The sequence below is a fragment of the Aspergillus neoniger genome (genome assembly GCF_003184625.1).
Source record: "Aspergillus neoniger CBS 115656 unplaced genomic scaffold BO87scaffold_28, whole genome shotgun sequence".
NCBI lineage: Eukaryota > Fungi > Ascomycota > Eurotiomycetes > Eurotiales > Aspergillaceae > Aspergillus > Aspergillus neoniger.
In genome coordinates this window covers 197,010-213,317 of record NW_020291156.1, presented here as the reverse complement: position 1 = coordinate 213,317, position 16,308 = coordinate 197,010, and the positions used below count along the sequence as shown (strand labels likewise).

Sequence of the window (16,308 nt, the reverse complement as noted above, 5' to 3'; positions counted from 1 at the left end):
ACAAGACCTGACGAAAGGCTCGTTAGCGATGCTTGGTGGCTGATAGTAGCTCTATTTAATTCTGGAGCGCAGGAGCATCAGAGACATAAATTCTGTGCTACGTTCTACCATGCCCCGCAAAAAACAGAAGACCAAAGCATGGTGATCCCGTTTCTGCATCAATTGCAATGCGATATCTAACTTCAGCTAGGCGGAGGACCTGGCCCGCGTGCGCAACAACCAGCGCCGCTGCAGACAGCGAAAACGCGATCATGTAGCTGAGCTAGAACATGAACTTGCATCCATCAAGGAGGCTACTTCCCGTGAGATCCTGGGACTGCGGTCTCTTACGGACAGCCTTCGTCGAGAGAACGAAAGTCTAACGGCTCTACTCGATCTCCGCGGCATCGACCACAAAATACCTAGGGTCAGCAGGCAAGCAGAGTACGATAATAACGTCATAGGCGATATATGCAGGGATCCGGCTCTGTTGATGGACGAGACTAGCTTGGGTGCGTGAGCTAAATCCCCTGCTATTTATCTACGAGCATATGGCCTACCTTATCAAACACCTTCTGGGTATTATATCTGATACTTCTGAATTCTCAGTGGGGCCAGCAAAAGACACACCAATGGGACAGATTTCCCAGCTCTGCTACTGTCCATCGAAGGGTTCTTCTTCTGTTTCGTTTGAAGACCTCCTCAAAGATTCCAACTGCCTCCCGATTCCACCACAGGTGGCGCCAATTTCTGCGTCTTTTTATGACCCAGGTACCGATGTACTGGAAACCGTCCTGAGAAATGAGGTGTCGGAAGACAAGTACGAAGACACGACGGTGTGTGCCGTAGCTTTGGAGCTGGTCATGAGTTGCAACACTAAGAACCTAAGTATACTGGACCTTGATATGCGTCTTCGGTCGGGGTATAGGAGCGCGCGCTTCCAATGGGAGGGCTGCAGAGTCGATAATCAGGTCCTGTTTGCTGTCTTTGCTGAACTTACGTGAAGACGGCGTGGTCTAGCAGAATGGGACAGACTAGGATGAATGATGCTATTTAAGGTCCTGCTTCCTAGGGTGGAATACTTTCTTGGCAGGCGCGCATTTGGGAGTAAGAAATACGAGTCAACAATTGACCACCATCTCCCCTCATTTTGGCCACATGTTTGTTTCGTATCACATCCGGGGAAAGGATAGGCTATACAGGGCAAGACATATTCGAAGCCTCTAGTATCGATCATGCAATGGAATGACCTCATTGGAGTTAGGCCTTGCGTCTACACGCAAATCTTTGTGTTTGATGTTAAGAACCGGGAGAAACTAACTATATCTTTGGCTGTAATGCTTGGAAACCGCGAAGCCTTTCCCATCGAGGCACCTATTTCGATACTTTTTAAAAGTAATGGTCTTTGGCTCAACACATGAAATGTCACTAGCTCCAGAGCTTGGATAAACTAAACTGACTCATAGCTTCGTTCATATACATCCTAATGACACCGACTCTGCCACAATATAGATACATCCATTCGCTCTCATGAATCAGCTCATCTCCTGAGTAATCGAATCCGGAATCTCCCCGCGAATAAACTTAACAGGAATGTCGATATTAACCACCCCCTTCAGGCCCACATACTCCGGGCGTGACAACAGTTCAATCATCACGAAGTCACCATCATCCACACTGTTGAACAGGTGATGAGCTCCTGATATAGGCAAGCGCCATTTCCACCAGATCTCATCCTCTGATACATTTGCATCACCTGGGATATTGAATGGCAACTCGGCATCTTTCAGACTCTGGGCCCAGAGGGAGAGCTCTTCGTTGTAATGCAAAACAATTGTTGAGTCCTGTCTAGACTGTTCATCCATTACAGCAATGCAGTAGGATTGCAACATGCCTTCGTTTCCGTGTTCCCTGAGCTCTGAGATCTTGTTTCGGGCCCAGAGGCGAAGCTCGGTGTCTGTCTCGTCTTTAAAGCCAGTGGAAAAGTCACTGATTGGAAGTTCGGTGCCATAACTCTCGAAGCTCGCTTGTCCCGGTGTGTGGACAACGCAGAAGAGGTTGGGACAGTCAGGGCTATGGTACCGAGCGAATTGGTCCATGAAGCTATTCAATATCTTGATAAGGCACATCAGACTACCACAAGAGATAAAATAGATGATCTTACACTGGCCTGTACATCTGCAGTGCAGAAGAGGAAGAATACGGACATTGCGTGATACGGTGACGATGAAGAAGCAATCTGCAATGGGGATATGGAGTGGAGAGAGAATAGGAATACTGGTAAGGAGAAGAAGGACAGGTAGCGGACTCGCTGATGCCCGACAGGTGACAAAGAACAGCTTGTTGGTCAAGTGACAAGGATTACACGGGACAGGCCGGCGCCCCTCCGACTTGTTTATGTAAATGCCATCCTCCTTTATAGGATTCCACTAGGGTACCCCCTGTTGTAGCCTACCACGCTAGCCAATATCTGTATGTATAGGAGTATGGGCCGGTCGCCATCCTGCAGTGTTGCCGAGACGCTTAGCACTTCAGCTGAGTCCCACATGATACATTAGGCTCGGGTGTAACAAAGAGACGGATAGCTTGAGTCTCTGGAACCCTCGTGTTGGTATTACTGACCTCGACACCCTTTTGCTATCGTGCAATTCCGCTTGGTACCAGCCGGCCTATTTCAGTTTGCGTTCGTGACCTCCCGGACGTCAAATGCTCACAGAAGTACATGTTGCCACTTGTTACTGGGACCTGTCATTCACTTTGTGTCTCGATCAATACGAGATAGGCCAAGCGCCGGTAGCTACATTAATTGAAGCCGTCCTGGATGAAACTGTGGGCTTACCCGACCCCATAACAAGATTATCAGTACCTCTTAACTTCATATGAAACGGTCGATCGTAACTCGAATTTCCCAATGTACAAAAGAAGGATGCAAGAATGCCGACAAAGACGGACTCACAGGTTATGACTTTATTCTCCTCCCAACCACTACGCTGATCAGTCGTGGAGCTCTCTCAGTTATTCCTACAGACTAACAACTAAAGCTGTACTCTACATAAACCCAAGTGAGGGTTTGTCTAGCACATACGACCATAGGGTGTGGAAAACAGGGCTTCCCGTCCGCTCAGCCGTACTTAAGCCACACGCCGGGAGGTTAGTAGTTGGGTGGGTGACCACCAGCGAATCCCTTCTGTTGTATGTTTTTGCCTTTATTTTTGGCGTTTACTCAATTAAATGCTTTGGAAGCCAATCAGATCCCAAGAAGTCCATCACTCGGGTTTCGTTCGGTCTGTGATGGTTTCCCGCAGCCAAGCAATTGGCCCTGGATTACACCCGTCGGACAGCACGACGGCTAGTGTTTGATACCGCCGAGCCGGGATATTAATCAACAACAGGGTTTCGCACAGGACTAGATCAATTACAGGAAATGGTGTGGTGCATCCTCTCAAATATTTTACTAAAGAGGGGTTGCCCGTATGTATGTAGCCCGAGGCTCGGTATTGCAACTGCTTGCTGCTTCACTAATTTGAACCGGTATGCTTATGACATATCTTGATGGAGAACTACAAAACCTCAACGAGCCTCAAGTGAGCATGGGTAGCTAATACTGATTCATCACAATCGGTTTACTGTAGGGATAAGTTATCATGCGACATACATAAGACATCGAAACCAACATCGACGACATACGTGGACAGGCTGAGTGTTGGCTGCGCACAGTGGGGACAATACGATCAACCAGGAACGCAAAGAACGCCTCTAGGATCAAGTTTCAGAAGCCACATGGACAAACGGTCAGACCACCGTGCTCCAATAATTCCTAATCGTAGTTAGATCCTGGGTGAAACAGACTTCGTGATGCGCCGCCATCCCAACTCATGTCTCGGATATGCTTACTATTTGATTACTACACCACCTTTGACACCAGATTATCCCACGACATGTCAAACTCAAAGTAATCAATTGTCAGCAACCTGATACTGTGCTTACGGGCCCCTTATAAGGAAGTGCCCTGGCCGATCCATATGCAGGGGCACTCTACTCCCACGTGGGAAATGCATGGCATTTGAAAAGGCCCAGTTCTGAAACTGAAAATCGCCAGTTTCACAATCTTCTATCATTCGTTACATCCCGAAGGCTTCTGCATCGGACAGAAAGAACACCATGTCGATTCAAAACATCCTACTTGCAGCCGCGGGCGGCGCAACACTCTTGGTACGAGCACGATCTCCCTCTTGGCGGAGTTTACCATCCTCTCTCAATGTCCATGACTAACGTCCCAGCAGGTCCTTGGAAGAATAATCTACCTCCTCTTCCTTCACCCTCTTGCAAAATTTCCAGGTCCAATTTGGGCTCGTCTTACAGATGGCTACGGCGCCTACCACTCCTGGCTAGGCGACGCCCACCTCGACATGTGGCGACTGCACGAGAAACACGGCGACTTCGTGCGCTACATGCCCAATTCAGTCTTCATTCGCAACGCAGATGCGCTGCACGCCATTTACTCGACCAAAGCGTATGCATCGGTGGTGAAGAGCCCTCACTACCAAGTTCTCCAGGCCGGCAGCGTGGGCAGCACATTCAGCCTGCGCGGCGGACATGATCACCTGCGGCGACGACGGATCGTCTCGACTGCGCTATCCGAGAAGGCCCAGCGCGGCATGGACCCGCGCATCGCAGTGCACGTACGCAAGTTCTGCGAGGCCGTGCTCCCGGCGCGTTCTGGTGAGCTGGGCGAGCCGATGAACATGGCCGAATGGTGCGGCTACCTCACTTTTGATCTGATGTCAGACCTGGTCTTCAGCGCAAGCTACAACCTGCTTGGTCGCGAAAAGTTCCGCTACATGCCCGAGGTCATCGACAAATCGAACGTGCGCATGTCCGTGCTCGCGTATATGCCTATCATTGCCGCATGGCGCGCCGTCGACGCCATTTTCTTCCGCGACGCCCTCATCGCCCGCAACCGCTTCCTCCGGTTCGTCGTGCGTGCTGTTCGCGAACGCGCTAACCGCGCCCTGGGCAAGTGGGCGCCAGACGCCTTGGACCCATGCAAGCCCCGCGATGATATCTACAGCTCACTGGCGAAGGCCCGGGACCCGGACACGGGTGAGGGATTCACAGCATCGGAGATGGTCAGCGAAAGCACGACGCTGGTAGTTGCCGGGTCCGACACTACTTCGACGGCGATCGCGGCGACGTTGTTCTACCTGGCGGATAACCGCTATGCGTATGAGAAGGCCGCGAAGGAGGTGCGTGAGGTTTTCGCGGGCAAGACACTGGGTCCCGAAGAAGTGCTCTCAGGCCCGGAGCTCTCATCGTGTAGCTACCTGCGGGCCTGTATTGATGAAGCCCTGCGCATGAGTCCCCCTAACGGTGCGGCGCTGACGAGAGAAGTTCTGCCGGGTGGGTTGACTGTCGGCGACGTTTACATCCCCGGAGGTGTAACGGTTGCGGTTCCACTGTATGCCATCCATCACGATGAGCGCTACTATGTGGATCCCTTCACCTACCGACCGGAGCGGTGGCTCGAGGATGATGGAACTGGCAGCGTCAAGCGGGCGAGACTCGTCTTCAACCCCTTCTCGCTGGGTATGCGCGGCTGTCTCGGTCGCAGCTTGGCCTACCACGAACTGATGACCACGGTGGCCACTGTGTTGTACCTGGGAGAATTCAAATTCGCTGAGGGACCGATGAGCAAGGTCGGTCGCGGAGTACCTGGGGCGGACCACGGGCGACACCGTGAGAACGAGTACCAGTTGCACGAACACATCACCGGTCAGAAGCATGGGCCGTGGCTGAGGTTTTCCAGGCGCGAGATTTCTGCTTAATTATTTTCCCTTTCATTTATCTATCTTGTTCTTCTTGTTGCATATTACGGTTGGGAATAGGGTTTGTAAATCTAGTGCAAAATGAGGCAAGTGGTCTTGGCTTAACCCAAGCCGCAAGGAGTGGTTTTTGTACGTTTGGAGATTCGCGGAGTTCTTTGATATATCCTTCATTTTGGCTTTCTATACCTTCATTATATACTACTATCCCTTAAATACATCTTTCTTTGTTTCTACATATCTTCATTCATAGACCGAACATGGTAGCAAGTATGAATACTTTGCGTAGCCAGGATTGTGGTCACGGTCCGATTTCATAATATATATCCGAGTACACGCTCCACCTACTACAATGGCACCAAATTTCGCAGTTCTTGTGAGGAAAAAAGTGTACAACATATAAGTACATCCGACCTAACCTATCTACTACCACACAGTACAGTACAGCTACAATTAGACAGGTAATGCTCCCTAACCTACACTACAAATCAAACACAGAATATTCTAGAATTTCCGAGTCATCAAGCTGAAACAAGTGCCTATGCTATCCGACTAAGACCCTAGCGACAAGTCATAGATCAGAATCACATTCTCAGACCTTGAGTAAGCAATAGTAATCTGATTCTTAAGGTTGAAACCATCTCGCGTGGCATCCACGTGGACCGGTTCCTGAACCTGAAGATCGACAGGAGGAGGGATAAGCAGCGATCTTCACCCATTTCATTACTAGTATATGAATTGAGGTGAATTTATTACGAGCTTACGATAATCATTAGTGTGATAATTGCAAGGGTGATGATTTCTTCCTGACTGTTCCCTTATTCTTCGTTTATGACGCAATATTCGGCCCCCATGTCAAGAGGAGGCTGTGCTGCTGGTAGAGGCTTCCGACAAGGCTGTTTTGGGGCGACGGACTTCGATACGTCGCAATCGAAAGGTCTTTCACAATTTGACGAGGGAAGGTTGTCTACTCGATCTCCGTGTTCTCAACCATGGTCATCTGGTAAAATGAAGGGAAGTTTGATTCCACAAATCAGGAAGGGACAGATTCCTCTCAAACTGAGATTTGCATCACAATAAAGAGGCGACAAAGTATCTCCTTCAACTAGAGCATACTGTAGAGGAACACTTATGTGTTCTTTATGCGTTGTCTCGGCACCGAACTGAAGTCTACACTATATTATGGGGGGCTGGATTTGTATGTAGCCATTAATGAAACTGCATGCGCTGTGAAATATGTACTACTCTAGATTAAATTACAATAACCATAACCACGCTCCAACCAATTGAAAACACCAATACAACAATCAAATCCAAGTATTCAACTGCTCATCCACAACCACCGTCCTCGTCTGACTCTCCGCCGAAGATGTTGTCTCCATCGCAGAGCTGTAGTCGCCATCCTCATCCACCTCGTTATGATCATAGTGATCTTCGTAGGCGGGACAAGCCTCGTCCTCATCCACCTCACCATGCATATCCCGATACAACCTCCGGAACAGTGTGTCTCCGGTCACCAACTGCTTGGGCGTACCCCACTCCGCCAACCGGCCGGCATCAATCACGGCGATACGATCAAAATCCATGATTGTGTCCAGTCGATGAGCCACGGTGATGATAGTATGGCTGGCGAAGCGCGACCGGATGATCCGCTGCATCATGGCATCCGTCTCGACGTCCACGGCGGCGGTAGGCTCGTCAAGGACGAGTATTGTCGAGCGGCGGAGGGCAGCACGACCGAGACAGATGAGCTGGCGTTGACCGTGGGATATGGCGGTGGTGGGCATGGGCGCGTTAAGAACATCGCTGTTCTTGATAGGAAGTGGAGGGGGGGTATCACCAGGAGCGGCAATCTTCTCCTGAACCTCATCCTTCTTCTCCTCCGCCTCAACAAGCTCCAAAAGCACCTCCCAGAGTCCGACTTCACGTAGAACATCCATGATCTCCTCATCCGTCCTTTCCTCCCTAGGATCCAGATTGAATCTCACCGATCCAGGCAAGAGACAGGCATCTTGAGGGATAGCAATAATTCTCTCGCGCACGAGATCGCGACTGACCGACGCTAAATCCACACCATCGACGATAATTCTCCCCGAATCCATCTCCAACATTCGAAACAGCGTAGCAACGAGACTGCTCTTCCCACTGCCACTCCGTCCACAAACTCCAATTCGCTGGCCCGGTTCAATTCGCAACGAAATGCCCTTCAATACCGGCTCCACTTCTTCCTCTTCCTCCCTATCCTCGCCATCACCAGAAGAAGAATAAGAAGCAACCACTGCATCAAAAACCAGCTCTCCCCTTTCGGGCCAATTTGGCCCAACACTCCCCTCTCCCGCTTCACCATCCTTATGCTCACTACCTACCCGCCCAACGAATGACCTCACGCGACTTACCGCACCGACACTCGTCTCCAGCTGCGCCCAGAACACAATGAGCTTTTTGATGGCGCTACCAAACCCGACAATATTGATCAGCGCCAATCCGATCAGCCCGGAATCCGTTGACCCCTTGGTCTTGACCGCGATTGTGGCAAGCACCACCGCTATTCCAGCCGCCACCAGGTCTAGCATCAGCCCGAGCCACTGCTGCACCGACAGTAATGCATAAAATGGCTTCTGAGACTCATTGATTTTATGCAGATTCCGTCGCGTATACGCCTCCTGCCAGCCGTAGGCTCGAATGGTGACGAGCCCGGAGAGGGTTTCTAAGAAGTGGGAGAACAGCGGGGCCTTGGCCTCCACGTCAAGGAGACGGAGGATGCGTGAGGTGCGGAGGTAGAAAACCTGGAGGCCAGCCACGGTGGCCAGGATGAAGGGCAACGCCGCACCCAGATACTTGGAAGTGACGGCCATGAGTATGGTTTGGGCGAGGATGATGCACAGGATCATGGTGGTTTGCACTACCGAGACGGGCAGCTCGAGGTCGATGAGTTCGAGGTCTTGGCTGAAACGGTTGGTCAAGGAGCCCTTATCCGTCGTGTAGAAGAGGGACATCGGGGCTTGGAGGACGGTCTGAAGGAGTCGTGTGTGGATAGTCCGTGCCACGCGCGGAGCCAGGGCCATGACGAAGAAGGTACATCCGGTGACCAGGGATAGGGTGGCCATCAGACCAAGTACGAAGTAAATGCCCCAGTAGTATCCCGCCTTGTCGTTGGGGTACTTGGTATTGTGGTTTCCCCACCACTCAGCCCATACTTGCGAGAAGACGATCACGAACCCGAATACCGCACTGATGAAAATGAAGAAAGCCAGTCGCGGCCAGCCGAAGCACTCCACATAGTAGGCATACACTGACCAATCGCGGGCGGGGATTTCGTTCATATCCATACTTGGGAGCACGGCTTGGGATTCGTTGTCGGGGATCGTTTCGAGTGTGGCGCTGCTTTCTTGGGGCTTGTGGTGGGCTGCTTGACGCTCGCGGACTTCTAGTCCCCGGATATACCCGCCATGGGACCGCCGGGCCAGGTCGGTGAAGGTTCCTTGCTCGACGATGGTGCCTTTGGGGCCCAAAGCGAGAATGTAGTCGGCTTCGGGGAGGAAGTGAACAGCGTGGCTGGCCAAGATGACAGTCACGCCGTGGCGAGCGAGAAGCCCATGGCGGCCGAAGAGGGAGGAGAAGATGTACTTCTCCGTGGTTGCGTCGAGACCACTCAGGATGTCGTCCAGCACAATCGTACGCTTACGCGAATAGATAGCGCGAGCGAGGGAGATGCGCACCTGCTGGCCACCACTGAGACCGATACCCGAACTCCCCACGATCGTCTGGTCTCCCTGTGGAAGCTGCGCCAAGTCGAGACTCAACGCGCACGCTTGCACCACAGTGGCATACCACCGCGGATCCAACGCGAAGTCGCCCGTGATGTTCTGCTGGACCGTGGTATTGATCACCCAGGGCGACTGCGAACAAAACGCCGCTTCGTCCAGAGACCCGATGATCGAGCCTGCAGAAACCTTGGTCTCCCGCAAGAGTGTATACAACAGCGTCGATTTACCAGAGCCCACGGACCCAACGACCATCGTTAGTTGGCCCCGCGGCACCTTGAACGACATGTCCCGGAGCACGACCATCCCATCCTTCCACCCGGCTGAGACCTTTTTAAATTCAATAACCGGCTCGGGGATGATGCGTCGCGTGCGTCGGCGACTCCGCGCAGATCTCATCGAACCAACACCTGAAACGACACGGCCTGCATTGCCCGGCCCATTACCTCCACCAATTCCTCCTCTTTCCTCTCCCAAGAACCTGGACGCTCGCCCCTGTTCACCAGAATAATCGGCCAAAAGCCAACTAAACCGAAATTCAGCGACCTCGATAGTTGGTAAGACCAAGCTAGGAATCGTCCGCCGTCTCTCTCGACGGGCAAGGCTCTCCACCTCGCTACTACTACTTGATCCGCCGGTAGCAGCACGAGCTTTCTCCCCGTCGACCTTGGTCTCCTGTCCTAGATAATCTTGAATGCGGCGGAAGCATCCCAACGCGCCCACAAACCCGGCAAGACTGTCAATCAACATCGCCAGGGGCACGAGCAACAACTGCAGGAGCACCAAAGAAGTCAACACCAGCGATGTACTCATAACCGCATAGCCTTGGAACCGCTGTAATAGGATATACAAGCCAAACGCGGCGACCGGGTTCATGGCCTCGGAGACATTGGACAGAGTGACGAGCTTCACCAAGATCAACCGGAACGTAGACGACGCTTTGACTTCCTCCTCGCGCAGCTGCCGGATCTTGTCGCCCAGCGGCTGCGTCAGCCCCGTCATCTTGACTGCCTTCATCACACCAAGCATACTGGCTGTCGCGGCGACGCGCGACTGGATCTGGTCCAGCCAGGCCTTCTGGGCGATACCTGCACCAGTGGCGACCCAGATGGCCAAGCCAGTGGAGACAACGGCAACAGCGGAGGCACCGAGGACGGCGAGATCGAGCATGCCGGCCAGAAGCCAGATGGCAATACCCATCTGGATGAGGTTGGCCCAGAGCTCCGGAAACGTGCGAAGGCCGCTAGTGATGCGCTCCACGTCGGTACTCATTAGCGTCACTGCATCGGCGCCATCGAGTGCCGTGGGAATCATCTCCAGGGTATGTCGGTAGATGAGATCGACTAGCCCTGCCCGCATGCGCGTGATCATCCGGAAGGTCCAGTGCTGCGCTAGGGCGGTCGTCACCGCGATGCCGATGTAGACGATCACGTAGACCACGATAAGTCCTGTGCCGACCGATGGCCGGTTCTCGTACCCCTCATTTTCGATATAGCTGAGTGTTCGTTGTAGGATGAATGGTTGCGCAACGGTGAAAGCGATCTGGGCGAGGCGTGGCAGGATGGACTTCAGCAGTGGTACCCGGGCATGCACGAGACAAATTAGCAGTAAGGGTGGATTGCGGAGTTTCGATTTCCCTAAAGAGTGGTCAGACTTGGTCCAACGTGTGGATGAATGAACGAAGGCAAAACTCACAATACTTCCACATTTCCGCCAAAGTATCCCCATCCTCCTTGTCGTTTGCTTTCAAGCTTGGGTCGACATCGAATAACGTGTCCATAGACAGCTGCTTCTTGAAGCCCCTTAGGAAGATCGGATTCAGCCACCATGAGAACCACAGATTCAGCTCGCCAGCAGTAGCTTCAAAAGGCAGAAACTTGAACTTGTCTAGCAAGATACCGCGCTTTTCGGCCGCCTCCAGGCCGAACAGGACGGCTTTGACACCGACGGCGATGCTCAGCACAATGGCCACCTTTTCGCCCGACTGTACCCCCCAGAGAGTACGACAGCGCGCGGCGTCGAATATCAACGTCAGAGCCAGGTACTGTACCAGCAGTCCTGATGGACGCACGCTGCGAACATGTTGCCAGTGCGAGAAAAAGGTGAGTCCGATTTCCAGGAGCAGGACAACAACATTAGCCGCGATTGATGTCCGTGTCGTAGGGCCCTTGCTGGCGGTTAGGGCTACTAGCACGAGCGTAACTGTTGATATGGCAAACCAGCCAGCCTAAATTCATTGTGTATAAGATTAGTCCTGTTGCTTTGCGTTATCGTCATAGGGGCAAATCTCATACCAGCTTAGCCACATGATGCCACGATTCCACCACCTTCCTCTCTTCATTCTTCAATCGCAACAGAAATAAAGGTAACAGAAATAATGTGATACCCGCAGGCACAAGAGTGAGGATAGACTCTTCGAACAGCAAAGTGAAGTCGAAACCATCATAGCAGTCGGCGGCGGGGCCAAACCCCGTCTCGACGTCGACCGGACATTTGGATGCTTGAGCGCCCATGGTGTTGAGCTACCCCTGTAGAAAATTCTATGTGCATGAAGTGGAGAGAGATAGGTCTTTTCCTACATGATCTAGCTATGTTTGATCAGCAATTTGCTTGCTTGTCACAGAGGCTGTGGGTGGATGCCTACGAACTGGTTCCATCTCGTGACGTTCTGGAAGGGTTCAACTTACTATGCAGTGAATTTAGTGCGTAGTAAGCAATATCTACCGGGGAATAAACCATGTCAAACACGTGGTGATGGTTGAATAGTAAAAAATAAGCGTAAGATAGAGTGGGCGGCGGTGACACTAGCCGTCTACAGTAATGCCCTAGAATCATGTGCTGACTGTTCTGGAACACTGCAACTTGAAACACAACGCTAATAATAACGGTTAAATGAGATTAATCTTCCAAACCAGTTACTAGAAGTGCTAGCTCTTAGTCAGATTATTGTGTGGTTACTACCCAAAGGTCATGGGGGCAGTGTTGTGATTAAATCGTTTGCTTAGAAGGATCGCGGAGGTTTATCCACTAATTCCAGAACAATTTCTGCAACCAGGCTAATATTAGCTTACTAGACTCATCACATTCACCTAAACAGCCTCGACGAAGGATTTCAATGCCGTGCCACAACCACGGCAGCTTTACTAGTTTTTTGCTTACTACGCACGGCAATGAGCATCGACCCAGTAAATCCCCCAGACTTGATGACTTGGGCCCGACTAAGACGTCCTCAAAAGATCTTAGATATATAAAGAAATAAAAGGATGGAAGCAGGATCAAATATCGTCATCATCCATCCAGATTAACTTCATCAATCTCACCCCCCTCCCCAAATACCTCACCCAACCAAACACCATGGGATCATTTTCGCCATTCCCTCCCGCGCCCAAGGCGGGCCTTGGTGAGCACTAAGAATCCCCCACAGTCCCCTCCTCCAACCACAGCCACCCTGCACGCAATTGATTCCCTGGACTAATAACAAACTCAGACTGGGCAAACCTGGACATGACCAAACATCTTCCCGTCAACGGCCACGTCGAGCTCCGCTTCCATCAATCCACCCAATCCTGGACCCCCCCATCTCTCGTGACAGGAAACCAGATCTCCATCTCTGGTCTTTGCCCGGGCCTTAACTACGGCCAACAATGTTACGAGGGGTTGAAGGCAATGCGCCGCCGCCGCCACCGTCATGGCTCCCAGGAAGCAGAAGAAACCATTGCCGTCTTTCGACCCACCTTCCACGCCGCGCGCATGGCTCGCTCTGCTGACGCCGTCTGTCTGCCTCCGGTCCCAGAGCATCTCTTCCTAGAGTGCATCCGCCTCGCGGTGGCTGCCAACGCTGAGTATGTACCCCCACTCGACGCCGAGGGATTCTTGTACATCCGACCAGTCCTCTTCGGGGCGTCGGATGGCTTACCCTTAGGTCCGTGTGAGGAGACCATCTTTGCAGTGTACTGCCACCCGGCGCGGGCATACCACGGAATGCAGGGGATCAAGGGCTTGGTATGCGAGGAATTTGATCGGGCGGCGCCACGAGGAATGGGTCGTTTTAAGGTCGGAGGGAATTACGCCCCCGTATGGCGCCACGCGGGGAAGGCGCAGAAGATGGGTTATCATATCACGCTGCATCTTGACAGTGAGACCCATTCCCTCGTGGAGGAATTTGCCACGAGTGGGTTCTTGGGCCATAAGATCGTGGACGGCCAGGATGTGCTGGTCGTGCCGGAGTCGGAGAATGCGATCGAGAGCGTCACCGGCTCAAGTCTTCAGGTCCTTGCCAAGAACAAGGGCTGGAAGGTGGATAAAGTACCTGTAAGTGTTATCCTCGTGTTTGTCTCCAATTTGGTTTATTTCCTGGCGATCGGGTTGGCTGACAGATCTCACATCAGCTCCCGTTCTCCTCGCTAGGGGAGTTAGATGAAGTCATTGCCGTTGGAACTGCCGCCGCCGCGGTGCCCATTGCTTCCATCGATCGGTTGTCATCGGGCGAAAAGTATGTTTTCCAAGCGACTGGAGATGGGAAGTTGCTTGATCTCGCTCGCAGCATGCGAGCGATACAGAAGGGACAGGCACCAGACAGTGATGATTGGTGTTTTGAGGTCACGGGATTTTGAGTGTACCGGATACTTGAGAGTTTGACATAGACAGTGTTAGTAAGGAATATGTAAATTTAATCACGAACACCAAAATGTTGCTTAAACAAGGCTTGAATACAGAGATCGACAGTAAAATGTTTAGGATTTACCGAACGGGTAGACGATGAAACACCAACATCGACCAAAACGTCTCCACGTGGGATCGACATGATCAGAGAATGCCAACCACATGGTTTTCTCTCCGATAAGAGCCAGTTTTGGTTCGTGTTGGTCGTTTACTGTTTCATTGTCTATCACTAGCCGCAAATTATGAACCAAAATTAGCATCCTTAATCTCAGACCACTTCCTACTTCTTAATCCTTACTCCTCATCATCCAGTAAACACCCGAATTGGCCCCGAGAAAGCCTACCACCCAGCTGACTACCACCAGCGTAGTAATCACCCAAGTAATTAACCTCCTAGTATTGACACACTATAACTAGTCCAACCTACATAATCATCCTTCCAAACTCAGTCTCTCATCCATTCAACAGACCACATCATTTTACCTCATACCATCCCGTCTCATTGCAACCCTATCAACACGAGCATCCATACGCAATCACAATGCTTCTCCTCCTATTCTCAATCCTCATCCTGATCCTCTTCTTCAATGCTAAATCCCTCCCACTCGTCTACTCCTTCCAGCTCCTTCCCTCCCTTTACCGAATCCTGCAACCCCGCAACGCTCAACGCCCCAAAGAGCTCGTATCCCCGCACCCAATCAACACTCCAAATCTCTTTTACCCAGCCCTACCCAGCCTCTTCCGCCCCCACTCAAGCCAAACACACTGCCCCCTGCCGGAAATCGACCTGAACCTACACAAAAGCAACAGCACTTTCTTCACAGATGCGGATCTCAGCCGCGCCCGCCTCCTCAGTCGCCTCCTTGGGCCGGCCTTGGCATCGCTCGACGGCATGCCCATGCTAGCTGCAGTCCAGGCACGGTTCCTGCGTGAAATTCGCCCCTTTCAGCGATATTGCGTGGCTACTCGGATCCTGGCGTGGGATCAGCGGTCGCTGTGGACGGTTACTTATTTCTTGAGGGGGGAAGTGTATAGGGGGATGAGGGAGGTGGACCTTGATGGAGGACCCACGGCCGTGTTGACGGATTGGAATATCCGCAAGGGGGTGTTGGCTGTGCTGGTTAGTCGGTATGTGGTCAAGGCTGGGAAGGTTACTGTGCCTCCTGTGGAGGTCTTTAAGCGGGCGGGATTGTTGGTTGACGATGATGATAATTGCATTACTCAAAATGATGGGGATAGGTCTGTTAGTAATGTTGAGGAGAAAGAGGGGGATTCGCTGGTGGGAGAGGTGAGTAAGAATTGCAGGAGCATCGACGCTAGAATCCAGCGGAAGGATGAAGAGGTCTGGCCTGCAGACCGTGTGAAGGAGATGATTGGGTCTGCGATGCAGTTCATCGGAGAATGCATGTTGTAACCACATGGCACCCATGGGGATGGGTTACGTGGAAAAGGAGCACATTCTGCTTGTTTGGGAACACGGACAGAATTTAGATGCGGGGTGCAGCAGTTCGAGACATCATGGTGCTATTGCTTTTGCTACTTGTTTCATAGATAGTATGCAGGAAAATATGCGAGTGAAGCTAAGCTTCGGTTCGGTGTTACAACGAATATTCTATTCGCCTCCCGTGATGCTGGTAGTCGCAATTGAAACCAAGTTGTCACTGCATAGCTCTAGAGATGAAGATGTCAGTACAGCAAGTCAACCATCACGCATCCTTCGCGGTCTGATCCCCAGCTGAAGCACCAACCACCACTATTGCCAATCAAGCGTCTCCATGGCCCCCAAATTGCGCTGCCATCCAACTTCACGTATAGACAGACCTTTCCAGCTGAAGCAAATTCATCCAAGACGTAATACGACCCCCGTATTTCACAGCCACATTATCTGATCCAGACAAGCTTGCGACGAGAGGAACCACGTGGGTGGGAGATCTGACATGATATGCAAAGAAGGTTCTTCACCAACAAGAACAATAATAGCTGAAGCAGCAGGAGCTATAGTAATAGTAATACTAACAACAGCTAAGAACTGAAACCCATCATCATAGGGTGTCTGTATGATGCATGAGCAAAAGTCCTCA

The 16,308-nt window shown here is 51.7% G+C and overlaps 6 protein-coding genes across 6 annotated transcripts; 4 read left to right on the top strand and 2 right to left on the bottom strand.

The window, feature by feature from the left end:
- The first annotated feature begins 8 nt into the window (after positions 1-8).
- On the top strand, positions 9-1,196 carry BO87DRAFT_461333 (uncharacterized protein). Its single transcript, XM_025629081.1, has 3 exons — positions 9-136; positions 191-491; positions 589-1,196. The coding sequence occupies exons 1-3, from the start codon at positions 110-112 to the stop codon at positions 981-983; spliced, it is 723 nt and encodes a 240-aa protein (XP_025477047.1). The 5' UTR covers positions 9-109; the 3' UTR covers positions 984-1,196.
- A 276-nt stretch (positions 1,197-1,472) lies between these two features.
- Positions 1,473-2,229, bottom strand: BO87DRAFT_378901 (uncharacterized protein). Its single transcript, XM_025623900.1, has 2 exons — positions 2,144-2,229; positions 1,473-2,082 (listed from the first exon to the last, which is right to left on the bottom strand). The coding sequence occupies exon 2, from the start codon at positions 2,076-2,078 to the stop codon at positions 1,515-1,517; it is 564 nt and encodes a 187-aa protein (XP_025477046.1). The 5' UTR covers positions 2,079-2,082; positions 2,144-2,229; the 3' UTR covers positions 1,473-1,514.
- Positions 2,230-4,030: 1,801 nt separating this feature from the next.
- Positions 4,031-5,804, top strand: BO87DRAFT_442190 (cytochrome P450; the record flags this gene model as incomplete). The annotated part of the gene is made up of 2 exons (XM_025628033.1): positions 4,031-4,191; positions 4,263-5,804. The coding sequence occupies exons 1-2, from the start codon at positions 4,141-4,143 to the stop codon at positions 5,802-5,804; spliced, it is 1,593 nt and encodes a 530-aa protein (XP_025477045.1). The 5' UTR covers positions 4,031-4,140.
- Positions 5,805-7,108: 1,304 nt separating this feature from the next.
- Positions 7,109-12,078, bottom strand: BO87DRAFT_364591 (P-loop containing nucleoside triphosphate hydrolase protein; the record flags this gene model as incomplete). The annotated part of the gene is made up of 4 exons (XM_025621752.1): positions 7,109-9,975; positions 10,192-11,202; positions 11,261-11,792; positions 11,860-12,078. 4 exons carry the CDS (start codon positions 12,076-12,078, stop codon positions 7,109-7,111), a joined length of 4,629 nt encoding a protein of 1,542 aa, XP_025477044.1.
- Positions 12,079-12,919: 841 nt separating this feature from the next.
- BO87DRAFT_340295 (subgroup IIIi aminotransferase) lies at positions 12,920-14,196 on the top strand (the record flags this gene model as incomplete). The annotated part of the gene is made up of 3 exons (XM_025620652.1): positions 12,920-12,965; positions 13,053-13,876; positions 13,954-14,196. The coding sequence occupies 3 exons, from the start codon at positions 12,920-12,922 to the stop codon at positions 14,176-14,178; spliced, it is 1,095 nt and encodes a 364-aa protein (XP_025477043.1). The 3' UTR covers positions 14,179-14,196.
- A 463-nt stretch (positions 14,197-14,659) lies between these two features.
- Positions 14,660-15,774, top strand: BO87DRAFT_461329 (acyl-CoA thioesterase). The gene has a single exon (XM_025629080.1). The coding sequence runs from the start codon at positions 14,769-14,771 to the stop codon at positions 15,639-15,641; it is 873 nt and encodes a 290-aa protein (XP_025477042.1). The 5' UTR covers positions 14,660-14,768; the 3' UTR covers positions 15,642-15,774.
- Positions 15,775-16,308: the final 534 nt, after the last annotated feature.

Excerpts from the sequence above, each read along its gene's own strand:
- BO87DRAFT_461333 (XM_025629081.1), top strand. The coding sequence starts at position 110 with ATGCCCCGCAAAAAACAGAAGACCAAA. Across the intron at positions 137-190 it reads GCAAAAAACAGAAGACCAAA|GCGGAGGACCTGGCCCGCGT; the intron begins GCATGGTGATCC and ends AACTTCAGCTAG. Across the intron at positions 492-588 it reads GATGGACGAGACTAGCTTGG|TGGGGCCAGCAAAAGACACA; the intron begins GTGCGTGAGCTA and ends CTGAATTCTCAG.
- BO87DRAFT_378901 (XM_025623900.1), bottom strand. The coding sequence starts at position 2,078 with ATGGACCAATTCGCTCGGTACCATAGCCCTGACTGTCCCAACCTCTTC.
- BO87DRAFT_461329 (XM_025629080.1), top strand. The coding sequence starts at position 14,769 with ATGCTTCTCCTCCTATTCTCAATCCTCATCCTGATCCTCTTCTTCAAT.